The sequence below is a fragment of the Candoia aspera genome, chromosome 17 (assembly GCF_035149785.1).
Source record: "Candoia aspera isolate rCanAsp1 chromosome 17, rCanAsp1.hap2, whole genome shotgun sequence".
Lineage (NCBI taxonomy): Eukaryota > Metazoa > Chordata > Lepidosauria > Squamata > Boidae > Candoia > Candoia aspera.
The window spans coordinates 374,049-390,739 of NC_086169.1; the positions used below are offsets into that span (position 1 = coordinate 374,049).

The 16,691-nt window shown below is 55.4% G+C and overlaps 1 protein-coding gene across 1 annotated transcript; it reads left to right on the forward strand.

Annotated features, from left to right (window-relative positions):
- Positions 1-5,860: 5,860 nt before the first annotated feature.
- Positions 5,861-16,691, forward strand: CASQ1 (calsequestrin 1). The gene is made up of 11 exons (XM_063316986.1): positions 5,861-6,401; positions 8,677-8,761; positions 9,354-9,454; positions 10,164-10,275; positions 10,470-10,543; positions 11,291-11,421; positions 12,448-12,493; positions 13,945-13,999; positions 14,387-14,487; positions 15,181-15,255; positions 15,926-16,691. The coding sequence occupies exons 1-11, from the start codon at positions 6,159-6,161 to the stop codon at positions 16,076-16,078; spliced, it is 1,176 nt and encodes a 391-aa protein (XP_063173056.1). The 5' UTR covers positions 5,861-6,158; the 3' UTR covers positions 16,079-16,691.

The following is a 16,691-nucleotide window of genomic DNA, read 5'->3' on the forward strand; positions in this document are numbered from 1 at the left end:
GCACCCAGTTCCTTCCGCAGATGAGGCAGGCTAGATAGCCTTCAGGATGCCCCCTCCTTCTTGGGGCCCTCTCTGTAGGACCCCTGCCTGTGCCTTGGGACCATCAGAGTCAGAACAGCCCTTTCCCAGAGCCTGTATCCCGAGGTAGACTACCTCTGCCCAGGGAGGTTCCCTTCTCAGTCTTCCACCATGGAAACCCACCAAGGATACCTGCATCCCACGGCTGCCTCCACCCTGCTGATGCCCTACTTCTCCCTGTCTTCCAGGAACAAAATCCTGATCTTTGGCCTGCTTGAGGAAACTGCTTTGGCCGCCTTCCTGTCGTACTGCCCTGGGATGGGGGTGGCCCTGCGGATGTACCCCCTCAAGTGAGTGAGGCTGCTCCTCCCCTCCGTGAGCGCTTGGGCTCCTTCCTGCCTGTCTCCGGCCAGCCACGGGCAGGGGAATTGTGCCCTGCGTGCCCATGCGCTGCCCTCTGAGGCCGTCTCTCTCCCTCCCCTTGCAGAGTGACCTGGTGGTTCTGCGCCTTCCCCTACAGCCTGCTGATCTTTATCTACGATGAAGTTAGGAAGCTCCTTCTGCGGCGCTACCCTGGGGGTGAGTGTGCCCCCCGCAGCCCCCCCTCCAGCGGGACCCTTCCAGTCTGCTTTTGCATGGGGGGAGGACTGGGATTGCCCTTTCCTTCCTGGCTCACAAGCAGGGCAGAAGGGAAGGTCCAGGCCCCCCCTCCCACAAGGCAGCCAGCCTTCCAATCACCCAAATGGGACAAGGCTCCCAACACCTTTACCAAGCCATGGGCTTCGGAGTCTGCCTCTGGAAGGAAGCAGCAGAGAAGCTGTGTGGCAACCTGAGGAGAGGAGGGGCAGGTTTGCGGGCTGCCCTGGGGGCCAGATTCCTGCTTCCAGCACACACCACACCACACCACACCACCTCTGCCTCTTGACTTGCCTCTTTTCTCCTCCTTCATTTGCCAGGCTGGGTAGAGAAGGAGACCTACTATTAAGTCCCGGAGCGAAGCCAGACAGCCTCCCGGATCCAGCCCCTTGCAGCCTGTAGCCCAGCTAGGTAGCGGAAAGATGCAATAAATGCCATCCAGCCATCCCCCCCCCACGCTGCTTCATTCAGAAAGAACACTTGGGGTCTAGAAGTGGGGGTCTGCCCCCCAGAAGCTGGAGCCAGGGCTGGCAAGGGGGCCTGGTGGAAAATTGGGGCAGAGGTGGGCAGAGGCATGCTCGGGCTTGGGGACCCCAAAGGCAGGGCGGCGACAGGAGGCAGAAGAGTGGCAGCGACTTGGACCAGGGGCGAAAGCGATGTCTCCTTCAGCCCCATCTTGGCCTCGTCCAAGGGCCACCTCCAAGCCATTCTCCCGCCTTGGATGGAAGAGGTCGACATCACTTCCTTCAGGACGTTGGCCTGAAATATCGGACATGCAGAAAAGACAACTTGTCTGTTATTTGGGGGGTGGGGGGGAGGTGTTTTTTGGACAACAGCTTGGGGCTGGGAGGGGCATAATTCCCCGGATGGCCTGCTTGGGGGTCCATGTTGCTGCTCAGCCCAGGAGCCCATCACCAGAAGAGACGCCTCCGGAAGAGGCTTTGGATGCCCCTTCCTGCATGAGGTCTGGCAGCCTCCCTTTGCTGACTCCCACAGAGGGGGGGATCCCGAAGGAGAGCTATGGGCAGGTCCTCAGGTCCCCCTGGCTATTTCACCCAGCCTAGGTGAGCCCCCCTCCCCACCCCCAAGGTGTCCTGGAGGCCCAGGTCCCTCTAGGAAAGAACAGCCAGGCAGGCGGATTAAAAAGATGGTGGTGGGTCAGCAGAAAGGGCCAAAATAGCCCCGGGATGACTTAAGCTCAGGCCCAGTGGCATTTGGCACGGATTAAAATAACGGCAGCTGCCAGCCGGGCTGGGCCGAGGCTAAAAATAGCGTCCAGGGCATAGCTTGCCTTAAAGACAGCCAAAAGCCTAGTCCTGCCTCACAGCACCTGGCAGGTCTCCCCCCCTCCCCACCAGACCTTCAGAGGGGCAGCTCTTTGCATGCAACAGTGCCCCAACTTGGGGGGGGGGCTTGTTCAGGTGGGTCACACACTTCCCACAACCATGGATGGTGTGATGAGAACAGGGAAAAACTTAGGCTGGAAAGCATTAAAGTTCAACATGCCTCGAGTGATGACTTCATCCTCATATTTTGATCCATCTTCCCCTTTAGTCACACTAAACATGACTTGGGGGGGCCTCTCGGGGCAGGGCCCAAGGCCTCTGGCTGTGCTCTTCTGCCCCCCAGAGAAAACTCCCGGGTTTTGTGCTTAGGCAAAGGGTTTAAAAAAAGCAAAAGGAAAAACGCTCCCCTTTTCACGGGGAAGAGCTGCCCCTTTGGGCAGTCGGATCGGGGCAAGAGACGCAGGGAAGGCAGCGTCCAAGGAGCTGCCTGACTAAGGGGCAATGAAATTGGCAACCCCCCCAACAACAACCAGCAACGGGTTTGCCGTTCTGATTCTGCAGGTTTTCCGATTGCGCGGGACCTTCCAGCCCCCAGAGCTTGATTTAGAAGCTGGTCCAGTTTCGTTCCCCGGCTGAAATGCATCTCCCGGTGACGAAATGGGCCACCCGCTTTATGGCACAAGGGGGAAAGGGTGTGCCAGGTCCGACTGCGTCCAGTAGAGAGTGAGGCGGAGATGGCAGGGCACCTCCACTTCCCTTCCGCTCTTCCCAGGAGCAGCGGGCAAAGGCGGGTATAAATCACTAGTGGCGGCAGTCTCTTGGTACACACGGCCAGGGCGGAAGTGCGCCGCCTCACTCGCAGACGGAAGGGCTCACTTGCAGGGCCAGGACAAACGAGGGGCGAGGCCAACTGGGCCAGGACGACAGTGGGGGCAAGGCTGAGCCCCACACCAGGCCAAGGGGGATGTCAGAACAAGCTGCCTGCCCTACTCTGCAATGCCGTCATCCTCCAAAAATTCAGAGACTGGGCAAAAGAAGCACCAGCATTTCTCCTGGCAAACTGGAGGGTCCCCATTTGCGGGATTGGAGCTTCTTGGCCGCCACAGTGACATTAAAGGGAAGATGGGGTGGGTTTTCTGCCCTTTTTGATCTTGAGGGAGTTGGAGGTAAATGGGTTAACTACCTCTGTCCCCAGCCTTAACTCTCCCCACTGCCCCACCAACATTTCAGTGTTTAGGCCTCATTGATCCATTTGTGCCACAGCCTGAATCTGGGCAACCCATGTTTGCACAGTGGGGTGGTCTGCAAGAAGCACGAAGTGCGCCCAAACCGGGTCACTTAGGTGCAAAAACCAAATCAGAGTTAACAGGAAGCAAGGTTAGGCTGCGAGAGGCTCATCACACTGGAAAGGAAGGCAGGACTGGTCTTAAAGGGGGCCCCCGTCTCTCTCCCCTCTCCAGCCTCAGGGGCTGGGGCTGGGGCTGGGGCTGGGGCCCAGCTGAGATCCCCACACTTGCAGAAGAAAGTCTCCACCTGCCCCCAAGCACCCCCCCCCCTTTGCAGGGAAGGGCATCTTCTGGAGGTGCTGACTCAAGTGAACCCAAAATAGTGTTGGGGGGGCGAGGCTGCAGCAGCAGGGGAGGACCAAAGCAGCCGGATGGAGGGGGGGTCAGGTTTCGCTCACTCACACCAGTGGGTTTAAATATCCACCTGGAGTTAAAAATAAGGAGTCCAGAGTCAAGGTCACTTGAAAGCAGGCCTGTTTCTGGGGGCACTAACGAAAGGGGGGGCCAGGGAGGGGCCAGAGCTGCTGGTTGGGGGGGCACGGAGGGAGGAAAGTCTTATCAGGGATGCTCTATCCCCCACCCACTTGCTCCAAAAAAGCTGTTGTTACTCTTGGACTGGGGGGTGGGGGGAGGAACTTTCCAAGTGGCCTCCTTTCCTTCTCTTTTGGCCATCAAAGCTTCTCAAGGCAGGAGGAGAAGGGTCTTTAAAGGGCTCCAGGAAACAGATTCTCCAGAGGAGCCCCATGTTCTCTTACCCAACCACAGGGGCCAGCCCTCGGCCACAGCAATTCTCCCCTGGTAGACAAGGTACTCTGCCCCTGAAGATGGAAGTTCCATTTGGCAACCGGAAATGGTGCCCTTTTCCTTCATGCATTAACTCTTCCGACCCATCCCAGCCCCTGGCATTTCCCAACGAACAATTCCACAGTTCTTCCTACACAGATTTTGTGGGGAGTCCCAAGAAGCACCCCAACATTGTTCTCTATCAACACCCCTGCACAATTAGCCTGCAGGCGGGAATGAGGCTGATGTGACTGAAGAAAAACCCTCAAAATCGACAGCTGTTCACAGGCAAAGAAGCTCCCTGCATTTGGGGCAGGGGATCCTTCTGACAGGTGACCTTCAATGGAGTGGGGGGCCTAGATCCCCAGGAAGCTGATTCCCTGAGTGAGCTGCCCCTGCCTTTGCAAGGCTGTGCCTGCCAGGATCCTCCGATGCCAACCAGGGATGTCGCCCTCCAGCACTGGCCCGGATGCCAAGAAGCCCTCAGCTCAGCCCGTGCAGACTTCACGGAGCACCAGGTGCCTCCGAGTCGGCCCCTGAGACTGGCCATTGCACTGCAGGGTCTCCGACACCCCCCAAAATTAAACTGAAGCACAGAACTCGAGGGTGCCCAGGCAGCGAAGCCAGCTCCCCCACAGATCCGTGAAATGGGGGGAATGGCATCCGCCCTGTGCCCTGATTGATCCCCAAGACAAGGAGGAGCCGGGGGCCACCGCCCTGCCCTGCTAATCTCCTGGAAGGGGCGATCTGGTTACTTTGGCATCTGCTGCAGGCTCACTTCCCTGACTGGAGGAGGGCGGCTTGGGCAGGGATGGGGAGGGCAGAGGGATTGGCTTTCCATTCTGGGCACATCCTGTGGGCCCTGGGCCTGAAGTGGAGATGCCCAGTTTTGCAAGAGGACAACACCCCCCCTCCCCGTGCACCTCATGGCAGGCCCCAACGGACGGGGGAGCCTGCGTCTGCATTTGGGGCCTTTGCAAGTTGGTTCCTGTCTCGTTTTCTCTGCCCATTTCCCAGGAGCAGAGCCGCTGCCCAGCGCCACCCCCCTCCCCAGCCCCCTGAGCTTAATGGGGGCCGCCTTCCCGGCTTCTTCCCTGCCATCCAACAGCCACCCGCCAGCGGAGCCCTGGCAGGTGGCAAGCAGAGTCCAGGGCCTTTCCTGCCCATTAGAAACCAAATGGCAGGCTGGCCATCGGCCCATGAGGCCCAAGGGCGAGGGGGCCTCTGCCTGAGCTGCTCTCTGCCCCCCCCTCCACCCCGCACAAAGGAGAGCTTCACAGTCACATCTCCTTCCCCTGAATCCGAGGTGATGACATTGGCTGGCCAGCGAGAGATGCCTGGCAGGGCGAAGGCGCACAAAGGAGCAACTCACTAAGTGCACCCCCCCCGCTCACACGCACTTACCTAACTGCCCCTTGTAACTCAAGAGCCCCCAGGAATCTGGTGTACAGTGCCCAGGCCGCCCGCCCCTCTCTAATTACCCTGCCATCCGCACAAGGAGGTCTTGATTTACCTCCGACTCATCTCCTCTTATTTTTAGCCTCCCGTCTTGCCCCTGGCCTCACATACCTCCTTCTCTGCCCCCCTTCCTTAATATGGCGATAAGGAGATGCCCTCCGATGTTGGCCAGGAGGAAGAGGGGAGGGAAACAGGGATCCACCTGCAGGGGACAAGGGGGGCCCCTGGGCCCCAACATCCTCAGGCGCAGAGAGGCCTGGAGGGGTCTTTGGGGGGCTGGTGTTCCCCATCAGGTGGCCCAGTCACCACCTTCTCCCCATCGACATATATAGGCAGGGAGCAAGAGGTGGCCGGCTGGGGACGCTGCCAAATATCTGTGGATAAGACAGCCCTCTGGCCCCAGCGCCCTCCCCCGCCCGAGGGTCTTTTATGCGCTGCCTGGAGCTTTGCTCCTCCGCCTTTGGAACTCCGTGCCCTCCCGTGTGCTTGTCACCCTCCTCGGCCAGCTCCTGGGCACCTGCCTGTGTCAGCAAAGAGCCAGCAAGTCTACCCAGTGCCCGGTCCCACCTGCCACCTTGAAGGGAGCCGGCGAGCGGCCTGAAGAGGCTCAGGAGGAAGTACAGGGCAGCTGTCTCCCCAGGCCAGCGTGCCTCGACTTCAGGAAGGACCCCCAGAGCGCCTTCACCGCAGGATGAAGTGGCTTGGCCTGATCTTGGCCACCCTGCTGCTGGCCTCGGCCAGCCCCGGGGCCCGGGGCGAGGACGGGCTGGATTTCCCCGAATATGATGGCATCGACCGGGTCATTGACGTCAACCTCAAGAACTACAAGGCCGTCTTGAAGAAGTTTGACATCCTGGCTCTGCTCTACCATGAGCCAGTGGGTGATGACAAGGCTTCGCAGAGGCAGTTCGAGCTGGAGGAGCTGATTCTGGAGGTAGCGACGGGGTGGGGTGGGGGCGAGGAACGGGGGGCAGCCCGGGACAGGACTCTGCTGTCTGAGGGACAGGCATTTTAAAAGCACAACTTTACACTTACCTCCCTTAAACAGCAATATATAGCAACAATAAATAAGGGGGGGATGCCAAGAGTGGTCTAACCTGCTGAGCAGGAGGCAATGCACTGGCACCCCTGACCCTCCTTTCTGGCAGGGCAAGGGGCATCAAGTAAAGATGAGTCTGCCCCCAGCCCCAAATCTGCCAGTGCTACCCCTTCCGTCTCAAAGACCAAGTGCCAGAGAAGAGGGAGGCCAGCAGGCTAAATCTTCCACCTCCAAAACTGGAGCCCCTTGGAAGAGGGGAGGGAGCCAGACCCACTTCCTTGGGAATCTTGCCTGGGGGGTGGGCAGAGACACCAGAGCGGCCTGGGCAGGGGATGTCCTGACTGCAGGCGGGACGACCCTGAACATTGACCCAAGGGAGCAGGCAGCAATTCAGGGACTCGAGGCTGCAGCATTTAGGGCCAAAAGGGTAAGGCAGCTAAGAAAGGGTGGGGGAGAAGGGGCAGGCAGGCAGCCAATGGCAGGGATTCGGGGGGCTTTTCATGCACCATTTTGGCCCGCAAGACTCAAGATCTCAGGAGCAGTCATTCCCCCAAAGACACGGTTTCTTGCAGCAGATAAACTCAACTTACCATTTTGTCTTACTTACTTCTGTGGTAAACTATATTGGGGTGGGGGGGGTGTCCATCCTCTGGAGGAGAATGAGAGATAAGAACGCAGGGGAGAAATTGCCACTGGACTGTTGTCCTCAGGGCTGGGATTAACCGTGGCCGAAAGAAGGACTTTCATGCCACTAGTCCTCATGTCTGCAGCAATGTGTGTGAAGATGGGAACCCTTTGCCAAAGCGGAGTTTTCTAGGAGACGAGATGGGATGATCTGGAACCAGGGTCCTGGCTTCGTCTCTAGAAGCCCAGGGCCCCTGCTTGCACGCAGGCAGATCCACGTTCCGACTTGTGCTGCAAGTCCGGGCAGGACCGTCTCAGTGAGGGATGTGACCAGCTAATGGAAAATCTGTTGCACCAACAGGAAAGGAGGTTTTGAGAAAGTGGCAGTTGTGCCCTGATCCATGCCAGTGAAGGACGCTTGGCCCCAAAGATGCCACTTTAGAAAAAGTCTCCTTTGCCAGATTGGATGCGTTTGGGGTCCTGCTTGTAAACCAGAGAGGGGTTCTTTCACTTTGAGTCAATCAGCACTCAAGAGGATTTGATGCCCCGGCAGACAAGCATTCATGCTTCATCCCCTGCCTTCTTAAGCTCTGATGTCATTGGATGGGTTTGATCTAAATGGTGCATGAACCCAAGCCATTCTGGCTGAAAACCAGGGTTTATCGCTCAGGGATATGGGGTGAATCCAGCCAGTCACTGTCTAAACGTAGAAACTTTGCGGCACCACCTGCTTCCCCATCTTAGGTCTTAGACATAGATTTTCAGTAGCTGGAAGGAATATACCCCAACGGGTGACAGACCTGAACAGATTCTGAAAAAAGGCCAACATGTGACTTTTTAAAGGACAAAAACTGATAGAAGTGGTCACCCAGCTTTAGAGACTTTCTGAGACTCAGCTTTCCCCGCTTCAGAATGAAGGTTCCTTAAACAGACACCCTTTACCCACCCTCTTGCTGGAGAGCCATGGGCCTCCATCTCTCACTCAGAAATTATTCTGTAGCCCTTCAAGGAAAGGAGGAATAAGATTCAACACGAACACTCCCGCAATCAACAGTTGGGTCGGGTTTCCCTTGGAGCAACTAAATTCAGCCACTTTCATCCCTGACTGGATGGCCAAAGGCCTCTCTTCTCTGGCACAGAGGACAGCTGTTCTCCCCTGCAGTAATTCAAGGTTAAGCCATTCAGAGGGGAAAGAGGACAGTGCCTATCTTTTTTATAGCTTTTGTGAAGTTTTGGAGGTACAAGGCAACATGAAGCTTTTACTGAACAGTTGAACTTGGCTATCATTAAAAACACAGAAGCAGGGGGTGTGGAAAGTCAGCAGTTTTATCTGTTGCAACCTAGGTTGGTCTGAGTTTTTGGGAGTCAGTTGGTATATAAATCTAACAAGTCAATAAATCAATAGATGGTTGCAGATCTGGACCCCTTTCCCAGAAATTCTTCAAGAAAATTTCTGAAATGTGTTCATTCCCGTTCTTTCTCTCTCTCTGCCTCTCTCTGTGCCTCTGCCTTGTCTGTCTGCCCGTGTGTCGGCTCTTTCTCCTAGTTAGCAGCCCAAGTCCTGGAAGGAAAAGGGATCGGATTTGGCCTTGTGGACTCAGAGAAAGATGCTGCTGTGGCCAAAAAACTAGGTAATGCTTGATGTCCTCAGTGACTCAGTGAAAGTCCTCACTTTCTTGGCCAATCAAGGTGGTGGTGGGTTCTATTCTGAAGACACAGGGTGTGGGAGGCATGTTTCCCTCTCCCTCTCGCACAAGCTGGAAGCTAGATCTGGTTGGGATCCACCTTTTCTTCATCAAGGGCCAACCAAGGAACCTTTTCTGCCCATGCTGGGCTGGAAACAGAGAGAACTTTGGAGGCTGTGAGCCACCAGAGGGCGGTGGAAACTGCCAGGCTCTGTGTTTATGTAACACCCATCTCCTTCTAGGGTACTTTGGAATTCACCTAGATAAGTTGGTCTGTGCCCCCCCCCCCAAGTTTATTTGGCCTCATGGCAGAATTTGGCCATTTTGAGCCTCTCTTCCAAATAGCTGCCTGATTTGGGGGAAATTTATAAAGAAGGAAAAGGACCACATGGAAAGCAAGTGACGCTACCCTTCTGAGACAGATCCACCCTGGCGTGAGGTGCCCGTTTCCTCAGAAAAAGATTTCCACCTCCTCATGCTCAAAGGTCCAAACACAACCTCTGGGTGCCTCTCACTCCTCTTTTTGACTCTCCCGCAGGGCTGGTGGAGGAAGACAGCGTGTATGTGTTTAAGGAAGATGAGGTCATTGAATACGATGGGGAATTTTCAGCTGACACCTTGGTGGAGTTTCTCCTTGACGTAAGTATCCCCTTGACCACCTTCCTAGCCCCCTGTGGCCCCTCCCCCCTTCTACAGGGGGTAGAGTTCCCTAACATAAAGGCAGGAGAACCCGTCTCCTCCCAGCCCCGCCCTGCTGGTGGTCCTTGGGCACACTCCCACCCCTCAAGGGCCTTCTCTGGGCACCAACCTCCCTTGGCCTGAAGACCAGCTCTTCCAAGTCCTGCAGCTGAGCCAGCTCAGGTCTTGCTGCCTTCAGCCACGGCCCATCATAGCCATCTCCCTTTCAATTTCATCCAGGCCCGTGGGGAGCACAGCTGGTGTCAGGCTGAGGGTGGCCTTCCCCTTTTGCGTTGGGTCACCCACTGAAGGGCTCCTGCAGCAGAAATTCCTTCTGCTACTCCCAGTTGGTTCTGAACTGCCCAGTGCACACAGGGGGCCAGAACAACCTGCTTCCGGTCCCTGTCCAGGGTGCTGATGGCCCTCCTCTAAACTTCAGTGGGCAGGGAGCCTTTCTCCCCTACTGATGGACTCTGGACCCAACCATGGAGACCTGCCCACTTCCTTGCCACAAAGCTGTCATAAGTGGGCCTGAAGCATGGAGACCTTTATGTCCTGGCTTCAAGTGTCCCTCCCTTAGAAAAGCCAGTGATGCTTTGCAAAACAATCCCCTGGGTAGGCCAGGCAGATACGGCCGGAGAGCAGAGTTGACCCTCGCCCTTTCCTGCAGGTCCTGGAGGACCCTGTGGAGTTTATTGATGGAGAACATGAGCTCGAAGCCTTTGAAAATATTGAGGATGAGCCCAAACTCATTGGATACTTCAAGAATGAGGACTCTGAGCGTAAGTCCTTTACTGGAGGAAGGAGGTCCCAAGGGAAATGGGGTTCAGAACACCCAGGTAGAAGAGTCCAAGATGGGGGTAGGGCTGACAATGATGAGATTTCAGACCCCCCAAACCAGAGAAGCCGATGCAGGGAGGAAGAGAGTCTGCTGGGGGTACGGGTATGAGGAGTGACCCGCTGCCTTTTCTTCCAGATTTCAAGGCCTTTGTAGATGCTGCTGAAGAATTCCATCCCTACATCCCTTTCTTTGCAACTTTTGACAGCAAGGTACCCCAGGGCTTGGGGGAGGGTCCCAAAAATGCTGTAGAGAGGACACTCAGCAGGAGGGAAAGGTTGGGTGTCCACAGAGACAAGCCGTCCCCTTTCAGGGGAAGTAATTGCCACATGCGCTGGCCATCTCTGCCGGTCCCATTTGGGAGGACAGGACCAGGGGGCAACTGGACATGCTACTCCTTTCCTGATGCCCCTGTCAGCCAAAGGGTCAGTGATTTCACATGCATATTGACAGCCCAGTACCTTTCTTGGGGCCAGTTAAAAGGTAACCAACGTGGAGCCTGCTTTTAAAGGCACCATCCTGGAAGATGAGCAAAGTGGGGATTTCGCTGCTGGCAGGATGTAGGCCTGCAAGAGCATGGGGCAGGACACGGCCAGGTCAGCATCCTCAGAAGTCAGCCCTCCTGCGTGAAGGGGGCCCCTCTCCCTGGGAAGCGCTGCAGCCTTGGTTGGCTCAGGATTACTGCTGGCAGATCTGAGGGTCCTTCCAGCTGTCGCCTGCATCACACTAGACTGAAGAAGGGCTCTGTGGGAACAGGCAGCTTGCTCACGGCTCTGCAATGTTTTGGTTGGCCCTGACAAAGAAATGGAAAAGCCTCTTCTTGGTTCTCACAGGGGATAAATAATTTAGTTGTGCATTTTCAGGGAGTGCTGGGAGCGGGCAGGAGGCAGCTGGCAAAAACCCTACCCCCCAGTCCAGGAAGGCCTGCCTGTCCAGCCTGTTCTCCTCCGTCTTTGCAGGTTGCAAAAAAGCTCTCTCTGAAGCTGAACGAAATTGACTACTACGAGCCATTTATGGAGAAGCCAGTCACTATCCCAGACAAGCCGAACAGCGAGGAAGAAATTGTCCAGTTCATGGAAGAGCACAAGAGGTGAAGCCTCGCTGCTCCCCCGGGGGGCTCCTGTGCAGCAGGGGGCCTCCACAGGCAGCTCGCTCTGCCCGGCGCGATGGGGAGACACTCGTCCGTTTCCATGGCAGCCGCCTCAGAAGCAGCAGCAGCAGCAGCAGCCGCCTAAATGCCTCCTTCTTCTTCCAGCTGCCATGGAAACAGCACACATTTGGCCCCAACGGTCGGCTCCCCTCCCCGGTGCCTGGTGGCCTTGCGCTGGTGGAGAGCATCAGCCCAGATGCCCCTGGCCCTGGGGGCGAGAGTGACTCTTGGATTACTTTGCTTCACAATGGGATGAGATGTGTCCCGGGTCCTGTTTCTGTGGCCCAGAATGGATGCTGTCCTGATCATTGCCCTGGCAAAGCCCAGGGAAGAGGGCGTTTCGAGGCCTCTTGCTTCTAGCCCTCATCCAGTTGGGGAACATGTCTCAAATAGGTTCCCCCTCTCCTCCTGTCCCCAAGCAGGGGGTCTCCTGGAAGCCGGCACCCACCATGCCCCAAGGCCATAAAGTGACATCCCCCACCAGCTCCCCAAGGGATGGCCCATCCAGGCCCTTGAAAGAGGGTGCCCAGGGCAGCGGGATCCATGGTCCCCAAGTCTCGCTGCTGCAGCTGCTCAAGAGTGCTCAAAGAGAACGGATGTGGGGCTGCCACCCTGGACTCGCCCCCTGGAAATCCGGCTTCCTTTCAAAGCTCTCCTTGGGGCTGACTGGGACGCTCCCTGCAGACAAATTCAGCAGCGGCCAAAGGGACCTGGGAATGCCCAGGGCCGGGCTATAATTAAGGGGCTTTGTAATGATAGCCTGTGTGCGTTTACACAGGGAGCACCTAACTATTTGGAAAAGCCAAGTAGGGTCAGGGCTGGTTAATATTCGGGTGGGGGACCACTAGGAAGTCTTGGGCTGGGAAGCTGAAAAGCCTTCTCTGCCAGACAGCCATCCTCAGAGTTGAGCTCCCCCTGAGGGCGTCTTTCCCTGCATCCTCAAACTGCTCTCTTACTCTCTTGCAGGCCAACTCTGAGAAAGCTTCACCCAGACAGCATGTATGAAACTTGGGTATGTTCACAGGCTGGAAAAAGGGGGGGGGGCAGGCATTGCAAGGACCAACCCCTCCCCATATCCCAACGTGTCCACAGTCAGGGGGAAGCCCAAGCCGACCGGCTCCACACGGCATTTCATTTAGTATGTGCCCAGTTCACCAGCAGGGCCCTTTCCCGGGACCAGATGCTTCCGAAAGGGCTGCCAGTCGACACAACGCTGTTCCTGTTCCGTTATTAAGCAAAAATAACGAGAAAGGGCACTCATTAAATAATCCAGCTGCCTCCCCATGGGAGAAGAAACCAAGATGTGGCAATTCAGGGAGAAACTAGTCTGTTCAGCAATCCCGAAAGAAAACTCGTGTGCCTGCTGCACACAAGATTGTGATTGATCTGGGCACAGTTGCTTCAGGACTGACTTTCTTGCAGCATTTTATCAATGGGTGTATCAACAGCATTAATTTGTGTGCAGAATGCTGCCAGCTTGCTTATTTGAAAGTTTTGTCTTTTCCATTCCATTCCAGTCCCAAGTCTCAGTTTTATTGAGTAACAGATCCAGCATAAAAGGAAAGAGGACATGGAGGGAGGAGGGAACTGACCACCAGCATGAGTCCTTGTTTTTAGTTGCAAAGCTCTTTGGCGTTGGAAGCAGTTCAAGGAGAGGGGGAAGCAAACAGGCCTCTTTCTCTCAGCCCAGCTGAGCTGAGCTGAGCTGAGCTGAGCTGAATGTTTGCCTTTGCTCTGGCCTGCTGAATAGAAGGAAAGATACATCAGATGATGTAAGCCACAGACGGCCTGAGTCAGGAGCCAGGCGCAGTGCAGAGTGAATTTCCAGGACAATGAAAGGCATGAAGGGTGGGGGGGTCGTTCTGAAACCCAAGCACCAAAGGCCAAGGAAGAACTGGTCCAGAGAGTCTGCGGGTTTCACAGCCGAGCAGAAAGTGGAACCCCAGACCCAGAGCCCATCCCCTGCTTCCCCTGATCCTTGGAAGCCCAGTGTCGACTTCCCATGAATAATAAAGAAACAACACAAAGCCAACATTTCTGGTGAAAACAGATACTTTGTCCTGGCCAGATAATAAATTATAAATATATCTCCCCTGCTTTACCTTTAAGCATCCAGAGGCATCGACTTGCTCCTTTTCAAACCCTCCAAAAGTCGTGGCAAGTCTGTCTGTGGAAGGGCCCCCTTGATTACCAATGCTGAGCACGATCCTGAACGAGGGGACAACCAGCTGGCTTCTCTGCAACAGCCAGGGATCCAGCAGAATATCCCCCCCCCCCCGTGCGCGCCTGGCCAAAGCACTGCCCGCTTCTGAGCCACATTTAAAGCATCATTACTAATGCACAAGCCACGGGAAACTGAACGGCCGTAGAGTAAGCCCTTCTCTGAGTCTGATGGTGATTTTGAATAGGCAATCATTACACCAAGCATAAGTCTGTCTTTTTCCTCTTGGCCTCCCTGTTTAGGAGGACGATATCGATGGCATTCACATTGTCGCTTTTGCAGAGGAGGACGATCCTGGTAAGTTGTTCTAGATCAGGGCGGGAGCTTCTCCAGCCTGGCGGGTTGTCTGAATTGACTCCCAGATCCCTTGCCGGTCACCCTTTGTCCAGCTATAAAACAGCAATGGTGCTTGTCCATGTCCTGGTCATCATAAAGCCAAAAGGCACACAGGCCAAATTTGTCTCACTTACAGTCAAGGACCCCCTCTGTAAGGATTGTCTGAAGACGTTCCGTGGCCGCCGGTTCCTGTCTACTGTGGGCTGAGCTGTTCCCATGGAAAATGAGACCTCTGCAAATGGGAACTGGGAGGAGGCAAGGGGGCTTCGTTCAGGGACTCCAGGCGATGTGTGGAGACCGGAGCAGAGCAGCCCCTCACTCTCCCCGCTCTCTCTCCCCCCTCCTCAGATGGCTACGAGTTCCTAGAGATCCTGAAAGACGTTGCCCAAGACAACACAGACAACCCAGACCTCAGCATCATCTGGATCGATCCCGAGGAATTCCCACTGGTGAAGAGTCCACTGCGCCCTTCAGAAGGGGGGGGGAGATGGGAGCTTTTAGAGGCCCATCTGGGAACTGTGTGGACACCCTTTCCCTGTGGGCCTTGCTGTTTCTCCTCCCAGCCCTGCAAGGTCCAGGGTGCTGCAGGGCGGCATCACTTTAACTGCCCCCATAGAAAGCCCGCTGAGGTCTCATGGGGCAGGAGCCATGGGGCACATGCTGGAGGGTGGCGTTTGCGAGGGGCGCAACTCCCAGGAGAGAGGCGTTTTGATCTGGCTGGAGGACGAGGTCAGAGAAGTTCACAGTGTGAAGCGTGGAAGGAAAGTGAGCAGAGTTGCATGGGGTTCCCTCAGCAGAGGAGGCCTGGGCTGCCCCAAATTTATTTATTCAATTTCTATAGCCGCCCAGCTTAGCAAGAGACTCAAATGCCTACCTTTGGCTCTTTAAAGGTCCAAGTTAACCTTCCAAGCGGTGGGTAATATCTTAATGGAGTGTAAGACCGAAACCCCAAAGGAGAAGTAATTAAGGGGGGAAAGTCGCTGTAATTCGTGTCCCATCCTAAGTAAGAAGGGGATGGTGCTCTTCACCCCATGGTTCAAATACTGCTTCACCCCCACCCACCCCCATTTCACACACACCCCAAATCAGAGGAGGCTCCCCCTCCTAATGGGTTTGCTCCCCTCTCTTTTCTCTCTTCCCAGCTGATCCCGTACTGGGAGAAAACCTTCGACATTGACTTGTCCCGGCCTCAGATCGGTGTGGTCAACGTCACGGATGTGAGTACAGTTAAAGACGTGGCTCCCCCTTGGTTTCAGGCAGGCCAGATCCATTGCGCACACCCTGGGAGACAGGTGCCCAGAAGCCGTTCCAAACTGCAGGTGAAAACCCGCTGGTCAGGTCTGCAGATAAGCCAGCCAGCTGGGGACCGCTTCATCTCTTGCAGAAAGGAGAGTTAAACCACCGCCACCACCCTGCACATTCACCCTGCCTTCAAACGGCTCAGTTTTAGATAATAGTAGTTGTCCCAGCGGCAACAAAAAAGTCTATGAAAGGGCCTAAAAATCACTCCATGAGAGCTACTCTTGGGAATGCAAACCAGAAACTTTTTCAAGGATTGGGAATAACTAACTTTTCAAATAGGCAGTTACAAATTTGACCCAAAGAGAAAGAGGAATGGAGATCCTGCTGAGTAGGTGGTGCTTTCCTACATGCATGAATTTAGGAAAAGTCAACACAAATATGTCTTTACACTCTTCGTTAGGAACTTATAGGCTTTCCTGACATAAGACGTGACTAAGGGCCATCAGACTGGGGGGCGGGATGGAGGAGAAGCCCCTCAAGGCCTTGATGCTGGACCTAGCAAGGGAACAGAAGTGGGGAGGCCTTGGTCCTGGCCCCGACGGACTTTCCGCCCAGCGGCCCATTCTTCTGTTGTGCTCCTGACAGGCTGACAGTGTGTGGCTGGACATGGACGATGAGGAAGACCTTCCTTCTGCAGAGGAGTTGGAAGACTGGATTGAGGATGTGCTGGAAGGAGAAATTAATACTGAAGATGACGATGACGATGACGACGACGATGACGACGATGACGATGACTAATGGCTGGCCCTTCCCATTATTCGTGCAAGGCGGGCCCTGCCTGGGAGGCTCCACCCACATCCCATCTTGTCCTAGAGCATCACATGGCTGACCACAACAGCAGCCCATTCAGCCTGCACGAAAATGCCATGGGCCACCAGACCCTGGCGAGAAAATATTTTTATATTGATCTTATTTACGTCCAAGGCCCTCACCACAGCCTGACCATTTCCCCCTCCATGCATACCCCCTCTGGGAACTTCAGTCTGCCCTTGACAAGTGCAAGGGGAGAGCTGGATTTCTCCAAATTTTCTCCAAAGGTCTTCTCCTTCTGCCCTCCAGTTCAATTCACCAGATGCTAGGTGGACTCCCTTCGTGAGAATGCCACCTTTTCTGGGAGGGCTCCAACACCAGTTGAGTCCTTTCCAGCCTGCAGAAAGGGCTGCTGTGTTGTAGCCTCCTGTAGGTGGTGGATTTCCCCCTAGCATCACCAAAGGTATGATTAGCCCCACTTGAGGGCTAGATGAATTTCCCATCATGCACCTCAACCCTGAGTCTTGGTCCTTCCCATCCACTCTTGTGTTTCTGCTTCGGATCGCTTTGTGGGTTCTTAACTGGCAAGGCCGCTCTAATC